General features: G+C 35.8%; 2 protein-coding genes across 7 annotated transcripts; both read left to right on the forward strand.

Moving 5' to 3' along the window:
- Window positions 1–1,939: 1,939 nt before the first annotated feature.
- Window positions 1,940–10,717, forward strand: LOC142547320 (putative helicase MAGATAMA 3). Of its 6 annotated transcripts, none has more exons than XM_075655566.1 (9): window positions 1,940–2,092; window positions 2,179–3,125; window positions 3,475–4,977; window positions 5,644–5,826; window positions 6,265–6,366; window positions 6,453–6,609; window positions 7,316–7,445; window positions 7,533–9,299; window positions 9,391–10,717. In XM_075655566.1, the coding sequence occupies exons 3-9, from the start codon at window positions 3,639–3,641 to the stop codon at window positions 9,814–9,816; spliced, it is 4,104 nt and encodes a 1,367-aa protein (XP_075511681.1). In that variant the 5' UTR covers window positions 1,940–2,092; window positions 2,179–3,125; window positions 3,475–3,638; the 3' UTR covers window positions 9,817–10,717. The 6 variants fall into 6 exon arrangements, with proteins under 6 accessions (XP_075511681.1, XP_075511682.1, XP_075511679.1 ...); XM_075655567.1 differs by having other exon boundaries at window positions 2,195–3,125; XM_075655564.1 differs by lacking the exon at window positions 2,179–3,125.
- Window positions 10,718–11,976: 1,259 nt separating this feature from the next.
- LOC142544938 (non-specific lipid transfer protein-like 1) lies at window positions 11,977–13,456 on the forward strand. The gene is made up of 3 exons (XM_075651947.1): window positions 11,977–12,401; window positions 12,499–12,537; window positions 13,086–13,456. The coding sequence occupies exons 1-3, from the start codon at window positions 12,053–12,055 to the stop codon at window positions 13,259–13,261; spliced, it is 564 nt and encodes a 187-aa protein (XP_075508062.1). The 5' UTR covers window positions 11,977–12,052; the 3' UTR covers window positions 13,262–13,456.
- Window positions 13,457–23,423: the final 9,967 nt, after the last annotated feature.

Raw genomic sequence — 23,423 nt, forward strand, 5'->3', positions numbered from 1 at the left:
GAAGAGGTAGAGAGAGAAGATATAATTATATCTTCTTTCAATTGTGTGTGCCTCCTTCTCTTCTTCTATATGACTTCTTTTGTTTTTGTCTTTTTTCACGTCTTTATCTGATAACTTCAAATGTGATAAAAATCATTTCTTTAGCTCAAAATTGCTTTAATACCATAAAATTTCTTCCTACAATAAAATAACATAAAATTGTATCAATTAAGAACGTCGCAACAATGAGAAATATTACAACAAAAGTACAAATATTATGAGTTTATTATCATTTAAATTGATGAGAAAATTATATTTTTAGTTTTGTAATTTATAATTTTTTAGTCATATTATCAATCAGTTCATGATTTTAGTCCTGTAACGTACACTTTTTACTTTCAGTTTCAGTATTTTTTCACTCGTGTGCTAACGTATCACCTGGAACGTCATCAATGTCTAGTGTCTTATCAGCATTTTTGGGCGCTATGACAGCTTTCCGGTGAAAAGAACTAAACTTTTAAAAAGTATATAAGTTATGATACTAAAACTATGACTTGATCGTAATATGATTAAAAATAAAAATATACAATTTACGAGATCAAAAAATATTTTTTCATCAAGTTGATGATCTTTTGAGTACATTTATATGTTATTCTGTATTAAAAATAAACATATGGATATGCATATACACAAACATTAATTTTTTCTTTTAAAAAAATTAACTGTTATTTCCTTGTTATCATTTCAAACCAACTGTTATATATGGATTATTACTTGTAAAAATATAATTAAGAAAATAAATTGTTTAAATTTTTTATACATTTGGTTTAAATGTCAGTAAGATAAACAAGACCAAGTATACCTATCAATAAAAAATCTTTAACTCAACTTTTTAGAATAAAATCAACTTATCAATAATTATATCATCAAACAAACTTAAGTTATAAGTAATTTTTCAAATAATTGATGAATAATATTGAAGTAATATTGTTTGCAGAATATTTCTATGATGTGAGCGTGTCATTTGTGTAAAAATGATAAAAATCTAACTTCTAAAATTACAATGATTGTAGACATTTCGTTATGATCTCCTAAACAAATTCAACGCCACAAACAAAGAAATATATAGAAAAACTACTGAAAATTGAGATATAAACTCATAACATGATTTATATTTTCAATAAAATGTAAGAATTTAAAAAATATTAACACATAATGAAATAATATTACTAAAATCTGAAAGAAAATAACTTGAACCTACCGAAATCTAGAATGAAAACTATGAAAATACTTGACTAAAGCTAAGAAATTTATGCAAAGAGTTTTTTAGCATTTGTGCGAGAGATGTCTGCGTGTCCTCTCTGACCGATGCTATCAGTTTCTTCTCTACACTTTATGGTTTTTCCACTCTCTCCATGAACTACGATCTTTTGCTTTATTCTCCGCGATCTCCTCACGCTTCTTGAATTAATTTAAAATGATTTAAATTCTTGATGGGTTACTTATATACCTCTTTCTTTTTGGGCTTGACTTAATTAATTGAGCTTACACAATTTTAGCTCAAACAAATATATATTATTTATCTATATCGTATAATAATATAATTATACATGAAAAACATGTAGAATTAATAAAAAATAATTATTAAAAGAATACTTAAATATGCCATCCGAAATCGGAAGATTAATCAAAGTCAATGTCCAATGATCTCCAACTAGATCGGCACCATTCCCGCTAGGCGAAATTTCATATTCACCCTCAGACCTGCTTGCTCTCCAAGGGCATTTTGGGGTCACAAAACTCGAATTTACCAAAGCACCCTTCCGGTTAACATTAGGTAACTATTTAAGCAGGGTTAACCAGACATCCCGTTAGCCGGTGACTATGCCCAAGTTCCTCCCCCCATGGCCTATAAATACCCCTCGAACCCTTTCTGATGTGTGCGCGAGTTCTCCCTCTCTCTCTCTCTCTCCTCATTTGCTCTCCACGCTGTCTCTATCGATCAGCATATAGATACAAAAAAAATACCAAATCGTAATTTTTTTAATATTAATTTCCAATTTATTTTGGCTAAAAAACTGTTTCTCTCTCCAGATTTGGTATCACTTTTGAGGTAAAACACTCTCTCCTTTTTCTCTCATGGCGAAAGATTTTTATATAATTAATCAGTTTGGATTAGGGGGCTTTGATTGGAAACAGTTTCATGTGGAATTAGATCGAAAATAATCCGCGGGCTGATGCATTTAACTATTGAGATTGGCTGATCTTTTGCTGGGACTTGTTCTCGACCCGACTCAGATTTCTGGAGTCTTCGTCTAATGTTGTTCTGTTGTTGACTGATTTGGAGTTAATTGTTTATTAATGCTGTTGTTGATTAAGACGTGAATTCAATTATTGAAACCCGAGGGTGTTTTCCTGTGAGTTGTGTGTTTGTGGGTGATGTGTATTTTGGAAGTCGGTGGTTGTTTATGGTTTGTGTTATTTTGTGATTTAATTTGATTATGGGTCGTGGAGGGGTTTGGTTTATGGGGCGGGGGACTAGGGTTTGCCAGCATGGCCTTTGTACTAGGGGTTAAAAGTATTTATTTTAGAGTAGGGTTGAAATAGAATCTAGGAATAATAAGTTTTCTATTTTTGTTGCTATTGGCTTGTCCCATGAATGAGAATGAAAAAGATGGGTTTTGCGACCCTGAGTGAGCTAATTGTCTGTGGCTGCGTTGTTGACTATGACTGTTGAATTGGATGTGTAGAAGTACAATCTTGAGCAGGTGTCAACTTAGGTATTTGGATTCGCTTGTGTTGCTGTCTCATGTGAGTCAGTTTGATGTTTCACTTTCCAATAGATGCCTCCATGGAATTTTGTGGATTCTGATTTTATCCTTATTGACAGAATAACATTCACTTGTCAAGTTACACCGGCACTGCGTGCTTATGGCAATATCATTGTTAATATCTGGAGCTTAAATTTAAATTTTAATTTAAACATCCAAAGGCATAAGTAGCAATTAAAATTTTATTTTCCTCAAATTACTAAATTTTTTGATATATGAAACTGTTACAGAGTTATTGAGTGGTTTCTAATAGAGTCCTTTTTTCCTTTTTTGGAGCGTGAGCATATGACCAAGGACAGCTACTCGTTTTTCATGGTGATGAGCAGCCTTTTATCTGTGTTCTTTCCACCATTGGTCTGATTGATTGTAATATTTGAGAAGACGAATACTGGGGCTTCATATTTTATTTTAATATTTATTTAAGTAAATTGGCCATTCTCTTAATTAATTACCGATGCTTTAAAGTTTATATATTTTTGCTTCTTATGCACAGTGCTATACACTTGTTCTATTTTATGGGCAGAACCTTCATTTTATGATTGTTTGTGTTTTGAACAAGCAACGCCCTTTATATCTTCTGATGTTGTTGTTACCCCTTTGAGGGACATTTATGTTCTATGATTATATTTTTGGTTCTTATACGTGTTTTCCAATTTCAATGCAGAATTTTCCTGTATTTCTAGTTTCAACTTTACTGGGATCTGAAGATTTATGCCGATTGTCTCTGTGATTGGCATGTCATATCCATTTTCTTCTAAAACTTATCACACAATAATTAACGCCAGAATTGGTTGGAATATCTGCTTGCTTGTGTGCTCCTGATGTGAAATGGGCTCCAAAGGAAGGCTTTTATTTGATCTCAATGAACCCCCTACCGATGATGAGGATGGGAATAATGATGCTATTTTCTGCTTCCAGCCACAAAGGGCTATTCCTTCTTCAAGTACTGCTACATCTGACTTGTTTTCTGTCTCAACTGCTCCCCAGGGAATAGTAAATAACCATGCCTTCTCCCATGCATCTTCTGTATCTGGTTTTCAACCTTTTGTCCGGCATCAGATTGTGAAAGGCAGCAATCACGCTGTTGAAGAAAGGAGTTCTGGGAATGTACCCCACAATTTTGCGCCGTTGCCCGAACCAAATAATGGACAGGATGTAAATGCTATTCTAAACCTGCAATCAAGTTCTGCTGAAGCACAAGCTGAAAAGGAAGAGGGGGAATGGTCCGATGCGGAGGGTGCTGTTGGTACTGACAAATTTTTTTTAACCCCTGAGGAATCAAGTATTGGTAGTTGTAAGCATTTGCAGGAGAAGGGTATGCCTGAGATAACTGGAAGTAATGACCTGGTGGGTGAGGGAGACATTTCTCTTAATTCTCATGATGCTAAGAATGAAAATATCAGTTCTTCAGTTGGATTGGATCATGAAACAAATAACAAAAGAAGCGACGTAACTGTGGATGCTCAGGAAGGATCTGCTCTAGAGACAAAACAAAAAGAAATTAGAGGAGTTGAGGCAAAGCAAGCCTTGAGGTATGCAAATAATCTTGGAAAGCGTCCTAAGCTTGATCAACAAAAGGAAGCAATGCTAGGAAAGAAGCGCAGCAGACAAACCATGTTTCTCAATCTTGAAGATGTTAAGCAAGCTGGTGCTTTAAAAACTTCAACTCCTAGAAGGCATATTCCTGCACCAATAATAATTCGGACATTAAAAGAAGGTCGTGCCACAATGCCATCTTCTGAACAGGGGGATAAACAATTTCAGTCTATAAACAGGGACGCAAAACAGTCTGATGTATCAAGCGATGGAGGAAACAGTCTGATCGAGTCAAATGACTTGAAAAATGAAGCTAATGGAGAAAATAATTCTATGCCTTTAGGACGTTCTAGGAGCTCGAATAGTTCAACAGATCTTATCTCCGAGGGACAAGTAGCTTCAGTTTCTAGACATGGTGCATGGAAGTTGTCCACTGATACAAGGATTGTTAAAAGTTCATTAATCCCTGGTAGGAAGCCAGCTATAAGCGGACAGAGTTTTACTGGCTCTAAATTAGCAGCAAAAAAAGTACCTTCCAAGAAGGTACCTGTATTGAACGCCCCATATCAAGATACTTCAGTGGAACGCCTTTTACGCGAGGTGACAAATGAGAAGTTTTGGAATCATCCAGGTACTAAAGCATTTTGCACTCGAATAGAGAGATTCTATAAAAAATTTCAGGTGTTAATTTACTTGTTAGTTTATTCAACTTAATGACACATGCTTATTCAACTTGATGACACACGTCTTTACAATTATAATAGTTCAGGTATTTGCGGTCGCGTGGTTCATGTGGATTCCTGGACTATCAGTATTGAACCCAAATGGACAGGCACTAGTATGGATAACTAAGATAATTGAGCGCTTAATTTGTTGGGGATAATGTGGTCGAAATTCAATGTTAATTTTTATAATGATAATCCGGCATATGTTTCTTTTTGGGACATAGTGCTTCATAGAACATAAAGCATTATGGATCATGAAAGCTTCCCAAAATGCTTTGTGAATCCAGAATTTTCAGGAACAAGAATCAATGAGTGTGAATTCTTTTCTTGTACTTGTCGTCACTCGTCATGATGTCTTTGACATATACTGACTGGAAATAAAATATTCTTTCCACAATTTTGCAACCAGATATAATAATTAAAATGTAATGAAGACCCACCAATCGAGATAAGGTGATAGTCTCTTATCTTATTACGTGAATGATTGTGCTTAAGTGATACTCAGTTTATAGTGTTAAAAACCGAATTTTTGGTGTTTTAGTTTGCTCATGGCTATTGTTTCTTTGAAACAGAAGACGAGGAGCTTCAGTGTGTTCCTGGTTGTTTTGAATCTGTTGAGGAATATATCAGAGTTTTTGAACCATTGCTCTTTGAAGAATGCCGGGCACAACTTTACAGTACATGGGAGGAGTCATCAGAAGTAGCAGGAAGTCATGTTAGGGTTCTCGTGAAACGCATAGAAAGGAAAGAAAGGGGTATTGACCTATTTCCCTTTACTTTCTGCCTAACTAACTTAGTATTTCAGTAATCAATAAGAATGCAGAAGTTTTGCATTCCAGTTGGTCCGAGGTGTTGGTTCTTGACACTAATGGATACGCTATTTAAGTTACAGCAGTCAGCAGTCTGCTGTTAGCTGCTACTCTTTTGGCATCCCGAAAATGGTGATACTAGGTTGCTGATTTTCCTCTTCTTGTTGTCTTCTCGAGTTTCCTGTCCTGAAAAGTGGGCTTTGCTCTTCACATTCTTCTTCAGTTGTTCCCCTTTTCATCGGTCCATACATGTTCTAACAAAAGTGATTTTTTATTCATTTTTGCTAGTTTCATGGTCAATTTTCCTTTAAATATCCTTACAGAACTTTATCCTTTATAACACCATTATCATAATAATATTTTCAATCTTTATACTTTTTGCAGGATGGTTTGATGTAATACTGCATCCACCACATGAACACAAATGGGTATTCAAGGAAGGGGATGTTGCAGTTCTTTCCACCCCTAAACCTGCATCTGGTTTGTGTATGATGTTATGTTGTCTCTTTTAGATCTTACTCTTTTTATTAATTGGAAAGATTCATTTTTTATCTTTGTTTTCTGAAATGCAGTCAATTACAAGAAGAATAACTCATCAATACTCAAAGATGAGGAGTCAGTTACCGGGCGTGTCTGTGGTACTGTTAGACGACATATGCCAATTGATCCCCGTGAGCATACTGGAGCAATCCTTCATTTTTATATTGGGGACTCATTTGATGCCACTGGGTTAGTCAGTTTTTTAATCATCCCTTTACAGTTTGGCGCAATTCATTTTGTTGCCGTTTGTTTCTTGGTTTGTGATGATCTACTAGATTTGAAAATGATGAATGTGATGCATCATTTATTGAATTCAACTAAGCATATCAAAAGTGCATTCATAGTTATGAAAAGTGCACAAGGTGTTTGTCTAGGCTCCAGGTGGACTCCAAGAGACGTGTCAAGACTCAGCCCTTTAATGTGGTGCACGCCATGAGCATAAAGTACACCTCTTGGTGCCTCGTTTTAAAAGCATCTCAAATGAAAGGATTATGTACTTTTAAGTCAATACATGCAATGATCATTTCATATGAAATAATTTTCTTTATACATCTAAATTTTAAAATAACATTACTTTGTGTGCTTCACTTCAATGAGGAGCACACCTCCGCAAGCCTTGAGCCTAGTCTTCCAGCTTGTGCTCCTCAGCATGATCTGTCGCTCTTAATAACTATGATTAAAATTTCACCTGTGTTATGGTTGGTTACTTGTCAAGGGCAATTGTTAATCACTGGCCTCTTGAGTAACTTTGATCTGATAGGACCTTATAGGGGATGGTATTCATGCGTTGAGTAACTTTGATCTGATAGGACCTTATAGGGGATGGTGTTCATGCGTCTATTGGCTACTTTGCAGTTTTTTTCATGGACTGATTATTAATTTAACATTAATATAGCAAAAACGACGATCATATTCTGGGGAAGCTCCAACCAGGGGGTGTCTGGTACCTGACTGTGCTTGGTTCTCTTGCAACCACACAGAGAGAGTATGTTGCACTTCATGCATTTCGCCGTCTTAATCTGCAGGTTTTTATCCTTTCCCTTTATACGCTAATCATACGCGTTAGCGGTGGTGTTTTCAAGATTGATAGCTCAACTAATGTGTTCTTTCAGATGCAAAATGCAATTCTTCAGCCTAATCCTGACCAGTTTCCGAAGTATGAAGAGCAACCACCTGCCATGCCTGAATGCTTTACTCCGAATTTTGTGGATTACCTACGCAAAAATTTTAATGGACCCCAGTTAGCAGCAATTCAGTGGGCTGCGATGCATACAGCTGCTGGTACATCCAATGGTATGGCAAAGAGGCAGGATCCATGGCCTTTTACTTTAGTCCAGGGACCTCCTGGGACTGGTAAGACTCATACAGTCTGGGGCATGCTTAATGTGATCCATCTTGTTCAGTATCAGCATTACTATGCTGCATTGCTAAAGAAACTGTCACCTGAAAGCTATAAGCAGGTTAATGAGAACAGCTCGGATAGTGTTGCTGTTGGATCCATTGATGAAGTTCTGCAAAGCATGGATCAGAATCTGTTTCGAATTCTTCCAAAACTATGTCCGAAACCTAGGATGCTTGTGTGTGCACCTTCAAATGCTGCAACTGATGAACTGCTCTCACGTGTTCTTGATCGTGGTTTTATTGATGGTGAAATGAAAATTTATCATCCTGATGTGGCTCGAGTTGGGGTAGATTCCCAGACTAGGGCTGCCCAGGCAGTTTCTGTGGAGCGCAGAACTGAACAACTATTGCTGAAGAGCCGTGATGAAGTTTATGGATGGATGCACAGTTTGAAAGTCCGTGAAACTCAATTAGCTCTGCAGATAACCTGCCTCCAAAGAGAACTTAATACTGCTGCAGCCACTGGTCGCTCACAAGGGTCTGTTGGTGTTGACCCTGATGTTCTTGTGGCCCGAGACCAGAATCGAGATTCTTTGCTTCAAAACCTTGCTGCAGTAGTAGAGAACAGAGACAAAATATTGGTCGAGATGTCCCGGCTGCATATTTTGGAAGGAAGGTTTCGTCCTGGTAACAACTTTAACTTGGAGGAAGCTCGTGCTAGTCTGGAGGCAAGTTTTGCAAATGAGGCAGAGATAGTTTTTACTACTGTTTCAAGCAGTGGGCGCAAGTTATTCTCTCGTCTAACTCATGGCTTTGACATGGTTGTGATTGATGAAGCAGCACAGGCTAGTGAAGTAGCAGTTCTACCTCCACTATCTCTTGGTGCAGCTCGTTGTGTGCTTGTGGGGGATCCCCAACAGCTTCCTGCTACTGTCATCAGTAAGGCTGCTGGAACCTTGTTATACAGTAGGAGCCTGTTTGAGAGGTTCCAGCTGGCTGGCTGCCCAACAATGTTGTTATCTGTGCAGTATAGGATGCATCCACAAATTAGGGATTTTCCTTCTAGGTATTTCTATCAAGGGCGTCTTACAGACAGTGATAGTGTTGTAAATCTTCCAGAGGAGTTGTATTACAAGGATATGTTATTGAGGCCTTTTGTCTTTTATGATATCTCTCATGGCCGTGAATCTCATCGTGGGGGTTCTGTGTCATATCAAAATTCACAAGAAGCACAGTTCTGCGTTCGTCTATATGAGCACCTTCAGAAAACTCTAAAAACCTCAGGGGTTGGTAAAGTATCTGTTGGCATAATTACTCCGTACAAGCTGCAGTTAAAATGTCTTCAACGGGAGTTCAAGGATATATTGAATTCAGAGGAAGGAAAAGACATTTATATAAATACAGTGGATGCTTTCCAAGGCCAAGAGCGCGACGTCATTATAATTTCTTGTGTTCGTGCATCCAGTCATGGTGTTGGGTTTGTTGCAGATATTCGTAGAATGAATGTTGCTCTTACTCGGGCAAGAAGAGCTCTTTGGGTATGATTTTAACTCCATTTTTATTGACCTACTACACAAATTAACTGTTTTGAAGCAAAATGGTTTATTGTTTATCTTGTAATTATGGCAGGTCATGGGAAATGCTAATGCACTGTTGCAGTCTGAAGATTGGGCTGCATTAATCGCTGATGCCAGAAAAAGAAATTGTTACTTAGACATGGATTCTCTGCCAAAAAATTTCTTCCCAACCGACTCATGTACTTATGGCTCATTCCCTTCAAAATTACCTAGTGCTAGAGGCTTGAGGTCTGGACAGAGGTATAGGTCACATGATTCACACCTGGAGTCAACTTCTGGCATGCCATCAGAAGATGATGAGAAGTCAAATACCTCTTCAATTACCAGGAATGGGAGTTATCATCGGCTCTTAAAGCCAGGAACTGATAATTCCTTCGATGATTTCGATCAATCCAGCGATAAAACTCAAGATGCTTGGGCACAAGGATTACTAAAGAAGCAAAATGCTGCTGGTGTCTTGGGAAGGCGAGACTTGTAGTTACTGGCACGATGCAATGCGCTGTTTGCTTTGTAGGGCTCTGATATTATCATGGAAGCTCTTCAATATTCACCTTGTTTTCAAGGATACTCAAACAGCACATAAGGTGTCCTGGTGAGTTCAACAGCACCAGGAAAGGAATCCCCTTTTTGAACAATGGCCTCAAATTCGGCCCCAGCAATTGCATCGTGGTAAGGCGGTGATAGACTTTAAATGCCTCATGATGTTGCCATTTTTGGGCCGGTTGTGCCATATTGTCATGGGAGATGGTGGTAAGGTTTATTTTTCACTCTGCAAGTGCTAGGTATCTAGTCAACTTTGCAAGTATCTCTGTAGGTTCATGAGTTGGAATCTCAACTACACCATAATGATTCTCAACTGAATCAGTTTCTTGAGGTGGATTGCAGTTTGGAAAGTCAAAATTTCCTTGTCCAATGATTTTTGGCACTCTGTATCGCTTGCTGTGGTGATCTGAAGATAAGGGTACAACATTCTCTCCTGGGGCGATGCATTACCATGGTAATCAACTGGTGGAAACGGTAATTGAAATGTGGAAATTTGTGATCCTTTTTGTGTGAAATGATACCCGAAGCAGGAGGAAGAATAGCTATCTATTATTCATTTAATCAGGAAAGAAGACCGACATCTTGGTGGTTGATTGATAGTTTATATTTACATATTTTGAATGTTTAATTAATATCATATATATGAAAGTACTCTGGTCTAGATAGATGTACAGAACTTAGTGCTACAGGAATTCTTGGTGGATATGTATTTTAGTTTTGTGCTCTTACAATTTGCACAGACACCTCTGTAGTTTAGTTCTGATTGTTCCTATCATTCTAGGAAGTGCAATTTACTTTGATTTTAGACATCAACAAAGGCAAAGCTTTTTCTGCTACTCTCTCTTCTAGGGCGGATTACGGATCAACTCGGCACCCGGAATCACTTACGAAACTTACGATTTTAAACAATATTGCAAACAAGTCTCGGGTAGTGTTTCTTATGTTCTTGCACTATGCAACATATGTAATCCTCAAATTTCCAGTCGGAGAAAAGACCTCTTGGTAAATCCCATCCCTCTGTGTTCAAAGTTCAAACCCGGAGTTCCAATAGAACATCACGACTCCTACCCAAAAATCATACAAATTAGGTATTAAATCTTTCCAGGCGGAAAAAATGATGGTCAGAATCTGGTGAAGGGTATTAGTTTTTCCTATGGGTAATACTATTAAACCAATTTGCTAATAAAGTTCTTATGTTTTAACTTATAAATAACTTTATCATAAAAAATAAATAATTTTAGGAAATAAACATATATCATGAAGAAATTAATTTTCTGACACGATAAAGATTTTAAACTCTGTATGATATATAACTGTGGAATATATGGAATAGTATTTAGCAAAATGGAGGACTGCAACCAAATTACATGGGGAATATCGAGATACTAGTCCAGCAAGGGATGAAAATTGACATTTTAGAAGAGAGATAAAAGATCTACGTTGTGCAGATTTATAATTCACTTGTCTATATTATCAAGTTAAACAATAGTAACTAGTATTTTAAAATCCATTCATTTAAACAAAACCATAGATCAACCTCTACTGCGAATTAGAGTAGATGAATTTCTTTGGATTTATAGCACAATGAAAATTGTTTTACATCTACTCTTGAACACAATAAGATCACGTAAGACACTTTCCTAAAGTACCTCTCTTTCGTGCTAAGCTAGTACCTCTCTCTCTTGTCGATGGTTTGTATTGTGACAATAATGTTCAAGTTTGAGACGAGATCTAGATTTCAGACTCAATTGTGTCAAACATCTCTCGTTCATTGTATTATAAATAGAATAAAAAACGGTGTCTAAATTTTAAGAGGAAAAACAATTCCATTATCCTTGCACTTTAATATGAAACAAAATTATCTAGTTTCTATTGAATTATTCTGTACTTGCTTCACGTGCCAAGATCCTATTTTCTAGTTATAATTGCTCAAAATTTCCCATCAAACATGATTTGAATCAATACAATAAAAAATGTTCCATAATTAAGCACGACCAAATCCATATAATCAAACCCCAAGAACAGATTCATCGATATTACAGGGATACGCCTAACAAATTCCTAACAATATAAGCCTTTAGTTAAATCTTCATACATCATCGCAAACAAAGCTCCAGTACTCCTAAAATAACAAAAACCATTCCCTTCTAAATCACACATATTTCAAGAAAATGAAACTGACTTTCTTGATCCTCTCATGCATGTGGGCTACATGGACCGCGATCGATGCGAGTAGCGCCAGTATGGCGGTGGCTCCCTCCCCGCCGACAGATTGCTCCAACTTGGTCATGGACAACATGATAAGCTGCATGCAGTTTCTCAGCAAAACCGGGACTGAAACGAAGCCGGATGATAGCTGTTGCTCGGGTTTGAAGACTGTACTGAGCGCAAATCCCGACTGTCTATGTTATGCCATAAACAATGCTCCCAGTTTCGGACTCGATCTTAACATGACCAGGGCGGCCGCGATGCCTTCTGATTGTGGCATCGACAATGCTCCTCCCGTTAGCAACTGCACTGGTGTGTTATTTGGATGGATACCTTTTTAGTGTATGAATTATTATCTTTTTTTCATAAAAAGTGTATAATTTTGTCTAATTGGTTCATTTTCATACAGCCACTCCCACTCCCACTCCCACTCCAGGGCTATCACCAGGTATTTCTTTATTTATAATCTCTGATTTATGTAACTTGATCTCTTTCATTGTGCCTCGTGATGATAAGAAATTAATCGATTTGACAAATTTGATAAAATTTATTGTTTTCTAAAAAAATTCCCATAAATAAATGTCAGTGGCATATGCTCCATGTAAAAAGAAAAATCATCCATACATTTATGTACGTCGTTATTTGTGGAGAATTTTTTTATTTATTCTAAAATGATTATATTAAAAAAGGTTATACAAAAGAATGGCAACCCACGACTGGAACCAGCTGCTACATCTCATAAAATTGTGATATTTTTCAAACCACAATTTTTATTCTGTTGATATTTCAAGAAATACTAATAGACGATTTCTTGAACATAAATGAAGAGCGATTAATTTCTTGGCCATCTATGAAATCTACGATCTAGAAATATACATATAAAATACAAATTTAATTATTTTAAAATAAAAAAATTGAAGATTTTTTTTTTATTTATTTGATCCATTCTCTCTTTGATCTTCTTCAAACATTTTACTTATCGTTGATGTAACACAGCTAATCCTCCGAACCTCCCCCCCACGGCTCAGCCACCGGCAGAAGTCCCCTCCGCCAGTCCAGGCCCTTCTCCGACACCTTCCGAGCCGAAATCTGGCGCCCACTCGGTTTCTGCCACCTTTTCAGTCACTTTTACTCAACTAATTTATTTCTCAATATTTATTGCGTTGGCTTGAGGAATCGAAGTTGATGCATGGTCCCAAAAATAATAGTGATGTCAAATCTAATATTTTTGTCCACCAATATTTAGTCCTAGGTTTCTTGATTTTCTTAGTTTTTGGCCCTTACTAAGGTTGTTATTTTTGCCTTACCATGGAGCTCTAGTTTATTTATTCAATATTTAATTTAATCCATTTTTGTCTTTGGTTGGACCTAGAGATTTCAAGTTTTATTCAAGTTTACTTTTTATTTATTTTTTTCAGCATTTTCAATCAGTTACAAGCCTCTCAAATATAATATTTTTTTTATTTATTTGAATTGGGAAGAGACCCTGGTCAAAATTCAATCTTGAAATCAAAATCTCGTCTCAAATGAAATCTTAATGCTACATAGATTACCACAAAAATTCTTACCCATGTAAAATTGCTTTTTTTGTTAATAATATTACTTTTTATTGTATATATGGTCACGATTGACGTGTCTCACGAATATAATCCTACGAGAAACTTACTCATATACTACAATTGTTTTTAGTCACCCTTTCATCACACAAGTGAGTAGATGTGGCCTAGACTAAAGTTAGGTCCACACCCTCCCAATCCACTCAATTCCACACCGTACAAGTTTTAAGTCACCCTTTCATCACTAATACGTACACTTGAGTTGGATCAATAAAGATGACATCTTTTTATTAATAAGGATAAGGATATAGTTCATTTTAAAAAAATAGAATGTAAATTTCATTATATTTATTTTAAATTTCATTAAAAAATAGTTTTTTTTAAAAAAAATAAAATGTAAATTTCGTTTCAAAAAAGGTGGTTAAATTTCATTTTCCTTCAATTTATTTTAAAATCCAATAATAGCCGAGAAAAAACAAATAAAAACATATATTTAATATTATTATTACTTTAAATTTCATTAAAGATATAAAATGAAAGCTAAATTTCATTTTTCTTCAATTTATTTTAGATTATATTTCATTAATTAATAGATGAAAGACAAACAAACAAAGAGACATATATAAATACTTATTATTTAATGAAAATAAGAACATACTTGTAAATTCACAATTCAAAGTCATATTTTTATAATAATAATAATAATAGATAGATAGATAATAGATATATTCGAATCCATTAATAGCTGAGAAAAAACAAACAAAAAATATGTATTTAATAATACTGAGAAAAAACAAATAAAAAATATCTATTTAATATTATTATTATTTTAAATGTTATTAAAGATATAGTTTTTTTTTATAAAAAAAAGGAGTGTAAATTTCATTCCAAAACATGAAGACTAATTAGATTCCATTAATTAATAAATGAAAAACAAACAAACAAAGAAAGAGACATATATGTATTAATGATTATTATTTAATGAAAATAAAGACATAATTCAAGCTCTATGTCTCGAGTCAAGGGTAAGATACGTGGAACCATGCACATGTCCGATTTGCTAGTTTAACCCTAAAGTTAGCTATTACCTGCCAACTTATAATGCTTAGCTCTGGACATCCCCATTTAATTTAATATGAATCTCATATTGTGGTTAGATTGATGAATTTGATTTACAGAAATCGATTTGTTTTGAGGATGAATTTTTTATGAATGAATTTCAAATGAACATAGCTTGGGTATATCTTAAATCCAAAATAATTATCAGTGAAATTGTTTCTTAAATCATAAGGATTTGAAATCTATCAATTCAAGTACAACATCAGACGCGTCTTATGTGACTAGTTTTCAGCAGTGAGTTTAAAATTAAAATGGAAGGTATTAAAGTCAACTCGCTAAAATAATCGAGTGATTTTTCTAAGGGTAAATTGGAAATAAATCTACAAATCCAAATCTAACTTTATTCTAACTCCTTGCACCTAAAAACCTTTATTTTCGCTCCCTAAAGTATTAAAAAGACAAAAATACCCTTATATATGTTAACTAAAATGATTAATTTTACTGGACCGAAAATGGTATCAGAGCCTAGTTAAAATTATTTCAAACATACAAATTTATTATTATTATGTAATCAAATATTTGAGGAGGAGATTTTTCTAAAATAACACGAATTTGAACCTAGGCGAGATTGATTATTTGCAGGATTTATTTCAAAACTTTGGAATATTTGAAACTTACTAATTTAAAATAACTTAACATTTCCATAAATCATAATAATTTAACATTTGAAATCTCAAGTGCATAAAATCCATAAATCGTCAACTAACCAAAAATCCTACGTCGATCTTTAAAAAGATCAAATAATAATAAAATAAAGTATAAAATGTCTCTAATAAAATCATTAACAATAATCTTTTATACATCAAGCTAATACGGAAAATAAATGTCCCTCATATGTGTACCGTCGCACTTGATCCACTCAAGCGTCAGCGCCTCCTCATATAATCAAATCCTGCAACATTCAAACCTAGTGAGCCTAATGACTCAGCACGTTCTAAGCATGGTAGCAAATAATACATATACAATCACAAGCATTAAAAATCATACTTTTATTTAAAATAGCTTTTATGCATAAATAAATGGTAAATCGTAAAATCATTTAATCGTAAAGCTCTCAATCCTTAATCATTTTGGGTGAAGTTTGATCCTTGAAAGTGACTAGCTTTTATCCTCTAGTCGGCTGATAAGTCTTCAGCTCCATATGGCCCATGGGGGCGGGCACTAGTCACCGCCATTGAAATACGATCATCTGGCTCCCTATGGGGCCTTGTCTTGTAAACAGGCTCCTTCTGGGGCCTTTTTCCCTCACGACATTCCCATAAAATTATAAGTTCACCGTTCTTTCTTAAAACGGATCCCCCACATATCATCTATCCTTTGTCACAGTCAATTCACATCCCTCAAAATAATTTTTATTTTCTTTTTAAAACATAAAATATCACGACTTTCAAAAATAACATTTTAACAGTAAAATTGCACATGTTTATCATAAATCATAAAATATCATATTTTCATAAAAATAATCATTTTATATCATTTAATATGCGTTATGACCCTTCGGGACGCTGCCATCTTATTTCGTAATACCCACGTGTAAAATGACCGTTTTGCCCCTAGATGTATAATTTCTCAATTTTGACTTTTTCTTAATTTTATTGACATGGCTTATCCCAAATAATTATTTAAGCTTAAATTTAATTTTTCATAATTTTATTTAGCTTAAATTCATGGGTTTCGATTTAATTTCCTATTTAATTATCTGTGAGGCGTTTATCTCCCGAATTAATTCAAACTTTATTATTTTCTTCCCAGATTATAATCATAGAATTTTTATTATCTAAATACCCTTGTGAGACATGAACCACCCCCATGGACCCATGGTTCTAAATTTATCCCCTTAAATTTGAAATTAGACCCTTGCATTAACCTATCAAGCCAACTCCTAATTTTATCGAACCACGCCTGAGCCACCTCAAGCCAAACCCTGACCAACCCACCTAGGGACCCTACTAACCAGCCCCGACCCCTTTGAACCAGCCCCTAGCTCATGCACGAACTCTGCACAAGGATACAAGAGCTGCATGCAGTTTGTTTCCATTACTAGGATTCTTATTCAGACTAGGACTCCTCTAGATACTTAACCATCGATCATACCTGACCCTCACCGACCCTAGACCAGCCTCAGACCCAACCAAACCCAGCCCAAGCCCCTGAACCACGCATCGAGACACTTGCCCGAGAAAAGCAGCAGCGCGCACGTATCCCTCATGATGTGGTCGAGCCATCAGCGAACCACCCTGCACCAACCCTTGACCCGAACCCTGACCATCCTCCCTAGGCCCTACTAGACAAACCTGGCTCACCCCCAGGCCAGCCGCAAGCCTTCCGCTCTCCCATACCAATCCTATGCGTGCATGGGGGAGAGTCCTAGTTCAATAGGACTCTTCCCTAGCCACTCCTTCAAACCCTAGCCACCTTAGGACCCAACCTAGCCCTAGATTAAGACCCTGGACAAGCCCCCATAGGCCTTGACCGTGCCCCTTAGCCTCCATGCACGAGCCACACCCCTCACAAGTCATGCATGTAGGCTTGAATCTAGAAAACCCGAGGCTCCTCTCCTTGCTTTCCCTTCGATTTCCAGACCTCGTTTTATCACTTTTACTGAATATTTTATGTCCCTTAAACATCCCTAATGGCATCATGTCCTTAGGTTTCATAACGTTTTTCAAACAAATCGTAAAATCATCACATATTTGAAAGTAAACGTTCGACAGTACAATTAATCGAACACGTATGTTTTTCATGATCAAACAATTAAAACATGCATAATATGATTTGAATGTTGCGTCAAAGGGTTTAGGAAACGTGCCTTTGCGTTTAAAACACTCGAATACGTGATCGTCGGCGAGGAAGGATGAACGGATGACGAAGAATCCTTGTTTTCTCTTCTCCTTATTTTTGAAAATTCTAATATTTATTGTGTGTGAATTTCGGCTGGTTTATGTTGCATAGAAGCCTAGGTAACAAATTTATAGATTTTAATTTGCATGTTAATGAGCTTTGGTTTTGGGCCTCCAAGTATGAGAGCAATTGAGCCTACTGAATTTAGTTAAATTGGGTCCAATAACTCTTATTTAATTGAAAAAAAAGTTTATAAAATTTAGTTTCCAAAAATAATATTTTTTGTCTTTTAAAAACCCCTCGTTTGCCCAAAACCAGATTCACGGGTAAAATCGAGCTCGTCTCGTAAAATAATTTGAACTCTAAAATTTTTAGAAAATTTAATCATTTTTAATTATAATAAGAATCTTGAAAATATTTAGTAAAAAATAATTATTCTTGTCTTGGTCGTCCCCGGTCTCCTTTCCCCAGCCTATTATCGAATATTCGAGTAAAATCCTTCAATTTCATGAAATCATGCCCTACAATTATTTGATCATGCAATCATACTTTTAATCATATAATATGTATCATGCAAGCATTTAAAATCAATTAAATAAAACAATTAAGAAATTCAAGTAATTTTGCATGCATGTGGTTTACGTAAGTTGGTTTTTCGGACTTTACAGAACCTATACATCCTTATGGGGTTATGCTTAACTTATATGTGTTAGACTTCAAAAACAGAGAAGATCTCATAGATGATTGGACATCCGCTATGAGAATCGCAGCAATCACACTTGATCTCAACAAAGAATGATTCATTAAAATTTTAGAAATGAGTCTTATGAGATCAGTTAAAATTGCTTGGGACATTAATTCGTTAGAAACCAAAGAGTCTGTCTTAGCAGGAGAATCTCTTAGCCAGATAGCCGGAAGAATGACTATCTTTTTTAAAGTACAATTTATTGGGGTAGACTATTTTAATAGTCAAGATACATAGAAAAAATGAAATACACTCATGCTCTGTATAGTTTTGAATTACATGATATATGTTTAGTGGATGAATATATTATGTTATTAACTAAATATAGATGGAATTCAGGGGTCGAATAAAATATAGCAATGCAATTTTTCTTCGCCAAAATGCTAAGTCCCTGGAGAAAAATGCTAATAAGGAAATTTGTCCCTGGAAATCCAAATAAGTTGGCATGAAAAGCCTCTTTTCTCAAAGGAAAATTGGCCAAATAATGTCATATGACAGTATTACAAAAGAATTACAAACGATTAAGGGGTATTAACAAACACACTCATTTGTGTTGTAAAGAAAACGATCTTCCTACAATTATTGGAAGTAAACCACAAATGCATAAGAAGAAATGTCTTAGAACTCATCCTTATGCCAGAATTGGAAAAGGTTTTTGGAAACCAAGAACAATATGGTCCAGAAAAAAGGTTAGATCTTACAAATCTGGACAAATGAGCGGACCATCAAGAAGTAGGACATCATCTCAAGCATCGAGTACATTTCGAAGTACGGGTAGAACACCTACGAAGAAAATTTTCAGAAGAGCTCACACCCGAGCTAATGAAAGTTTTAAGGATTGTAATAACTGGACATATGGAGCAAGAGGTAGTTGATGGACATATGGAGCAAGATGTCATATCTCAACAAATTGTCCAGAAAATAAAAAAAAGAGGAATTAAATGCTTCGATCCAATCTCGTATATTGAAGAAGAAATTTATTATTAGGATCTTATTCAAGTATACCTGTAACACCCTTCTTTTATACTTGACATGATTAATGATACTTATTGAAACGTCATGTCCTTTTTATTGCTTTAAAAGTACTAGAATTTTTTTTTTTTAAACCTCACTTAGCATCGGCCGAACCATAAAATATTTTTGACATCATTTTAAAAATAAGCATCCAACTGCTATTTAAAAATCCAAAGGAAAATATTTTAAAGCATAAAATCATCAACTCTTTTACCAAACCTAAAAAAGCAATAATTTGAAAAGAATAGCCCATACTAAACCTCTCAAAAATTTCTCAAATGCATAAATAAATAATCTTAAAAATCTTTAATCATAAAGCATGAGTCAAAAGTCATAATGCGAAAAAAGTAGAAGCGCTGGTCCTCGGGTTGTGTGCGCCTTCAGTCCAGTCAAATCACTCATCAAGTCCTCCCTCAATACCACCTACATCCATCACATCTAGTGAGTCTAAAGACTCAACACACCATAATCTTTATAACGAGTAATACGTAATACAGTCAACATATAACGGTGAAAAATATTAGTACTTAAAATATCGTTTTCATGAAGATGCATAAACATAAACATTTTCGTAAACATTTTCATGATGCATAAAACTTTAAACATAAACATTTTCATGACATGCAAACATGAATTTACTTTTCCTCAACATGACATGACATAAAACCTTAAACATAATCATGAACATTTCCTTTTTTTTTCCTTTATTGAATTCAGATCGTTAATTGTGACTTTCCTGACATGACATGACATGACGATGGATCCATCTACATAAAACCACAGTACTGGGCGGCGGGGGACACCAGCAACACTCTCACCGGTCAACTGGGCCCTGGCCTAACATGATCGAATAGGAATACGATCGTCGGGGCTCCCTCTGGGGCCTTCTCCCATGAATGGGCTCCCTCTGGGGCCTTCTCCCCTCACGATATTCTCATTCTTACCTCAAACCTCATAACCTCATATTCGTAATAATGGAAACACGATCGTCGGGCTCCCACTGGGACCATAACCCTCACGACGTCGCCATTATCAACGAATTAGTCACAATCACTTCACTTCCTTCAACATTTTTCATTCACATCACTTTATAAAAATCATGGATAACATAACATTTTGTTTTTGAAACCAAGCATGCAACATGTCCTTTAAATGTCTTCCTTAAATCATAAAAATCAAATAGACATTTTAAAATCATAATTTAATCATAAGCATTTCATAAACATTTAAAATGACATTTTAACCTCAAAACATGTAAAATAACATTTTTACATATTAAATCATAAACATCTAAAATTTCTTAAAAATTTAAAATATCATTTTTACATATAAAATCTCATGAACATTTAAAATATCATTTTAACATAAAAATTCCTCAAACATCCATCACTATAGAAAATAATCATATTAGCACATAAAACAGCATTCAGGGCACTGCCATGACGTTTACTAATTTCTAGGTGTAAAATGACCGTTTTACCCCTGGACGTATAATTTCCCGTTTTTGACTTTTTCTTAACTTCTTTGACTCTAACATGTCCCAAATAATTATTTAAGCCTACATGAATTTTCTCATATTTTTACTTAGCTTAAATCGGGGACTTTTGATTTAATTTTTAAATAAGACGTATTAACACGTTTTAATCTCGAATTAAACCAAATCTTAATATAAAATTCTCAAATTAAAAACTTAGATTTATAATAATTATTTAAGCTTAAACCTAATTTTTCATAATTTTATAAAGCCTAAAACTAGGTGTTTCAATTAATACGTTAATTAGTGTTTCGTGCGACGATTAAATTTCGAATAATTCCAAAACTCGTTATTTTGACCCCAAATTTTTAACATAACCTTTTTATGATTTATTCTACCCTTCCATGTCATGAGCCACCCCCGTGGACCCTTGGATTCATTTTTAGTTCTTTAATTTCGAAATTGACACACCTACGAATATACCGAGCCATCTCTCAATTTACTCGAGCCACGCCCGAGCCACCTTGAGCCAAAACTTAGCCAACCCATCTAGGGACCCTACTGTGCAAGCCCACCCCAAAGAACATGACCCTAACCCGCTCAAAACTTGCTGAAAGTCGACCCAAAATCTGTATGTGTTGAGTGTGACTCTTACCACCTTACCAAGACTCCTAGCCAACTAGGACTCCTCTAGCCTCCTAACCAACGATCACCTAGGACCCTCACCAACCCTGGACCACAGCCCAGACTCGACCCAGACCAGCCCCGAGCCCCTAACCCACGCACAAAGCTTCTGTAACCAGTAAACCACCTGCGCGTCCCTCCTTCCCTTCCTTGCGCGGCTGCTGTCAACTTCATGTGGAGGCTTCTACCCATGCCACCACCGAGCCCAGCCCTTCCAAACCCTCACTGGATCACCCTTGGCCACCGTCCAGAGCACCTAGCCAAGCCCCTAACCGAGCAACCCCCCTGAAATTCTCGGCCACACCAGAACCTGCGAGCTTTGCTTCCCTTGCGCTTCCTCACGTTTTGGTTCAACCAGCAGCGAGCCCACCACTCCAGGCCCTAGCCCGACCCCTGACCATCATCATAGGACTCTAATGAACCACCTAGCTAGCCCCCAGACCGAGCTGCGATCCCCTCTTCTACCCCGAACAGCCTCTGCTCGTGAATATGGGAGGAGTCCCACTTCGGGTGGACTCCTTCCACAGCCTAGAATTCGAACCCTAGCCACCATAGGACCCTATCTAGGACCTAGCCACATCCCAACCGAGCCCTCCTCAAGCCCTGGTCGAACCCCTAAACCCCATGCAAGACAACCGAAACCTTGCACTTTGACAACCCAACCAAAACCATCGGCCCTCTCTGTACGTATTTCCCTTGGATTCCAGCCTTTAACTTTCATGTTTGTGCAGCGTTTGACTCTTAAAACTTGTGTAAATCATCCTTAATTATATCATAGCCATGACAGCCCCTTTAGCAACCATATAAACATGTTTTTGGATCAAAAATCAAGTTTCCTCATGTATACATGCAATAATCCGAAAATTATTAGAAATATTTCATGTTCTTCATGCATACAATAATTCAAACAATAATATGATATGATGGATGAGAAAAAGAGATGTATGGCGTGCCTTTGCGTATTTAACGCACGATAAAAACGTTGACGATTGAAGAACGACGACGAGGGACGACGCTTGAAAACTCTAGCAAACTTTGATGCTTTTCCCTTGAACTAACAAAACTCTTCCCATGCTTTTTGCTTGTGTGTGCCGTGTAAATTTGAAAGAAAGAAGAGTTTTATTGGTTGGGGGAAAGTGGGGCGTGTAGTTAAAGGGTTTGGGGTAGGTTAATTACATAATATATAGTTAATTAAATACTAATTAAGCTTTGGCCCATTAAGAGATTAATTAGGCCCATTAATGCTTAATTAAAATATTTAAAAGATTTAAAAATAATTTTGCTTAAATAAGTTTGTGAATTTATTAGCCGGGTTGCCAAAAAGCTCGTATTTTAGTTGAAAAACCAACACCGATAAAATTTACGTCCCGGCGTATAAAATCACCTCAAAACCCCTTATTTTCAAAAATATTAAAAACCATCAACCATATTTTAAATAATTAAAAATAATTATTTAATAAAAATATTTTCTATTCTTCAGCCCTCGGTCCCCGTTCCTCGATCGTCACTTGAATATTCCTTAAAAAATACAACTTTTATGCAATCATGAAGAAAAATATATTTTAAATATGCAAGTATGCAAAACATAATTAATTCATGCAATTAAAACATTTAATTAAAATACAAAATAATTTAATAACTCATGCACGTGGTTTGCGTGGCCCTTAAAATTTTCGGGGCGTTACACTTATACTTGAATCAAAATAGGGTTTCAATGATATACTTATATTATGAAGCAATTCAAACAAGGGGCATCAATTTGACGGTTAATAAAATTTTTGGCATGATGCCCCTACATTTTTGTATAAACCAACAACTCAAGCAACAATATCTGTAAGGCTCGAGAGTATATCATTTTAATTCGAGATTATTTAATTGATGAATTGATGTGATCATGGAAG

This window comes from Primulina tabacum, chromosome 5 (genome assembly GCF_025594145.1).
Source record: "Primulina tabacum isolate GXHZ01 chromosome 5, ASM2559414v2, whole genome shotgun sequence".
Taxonomy (NCBI): Eukaryota; Viridiplantae; Streptophyta; class Magnoliopsida; order Lamiales; family Gesneriaceae; genus Primulina; species Primulina tabacum.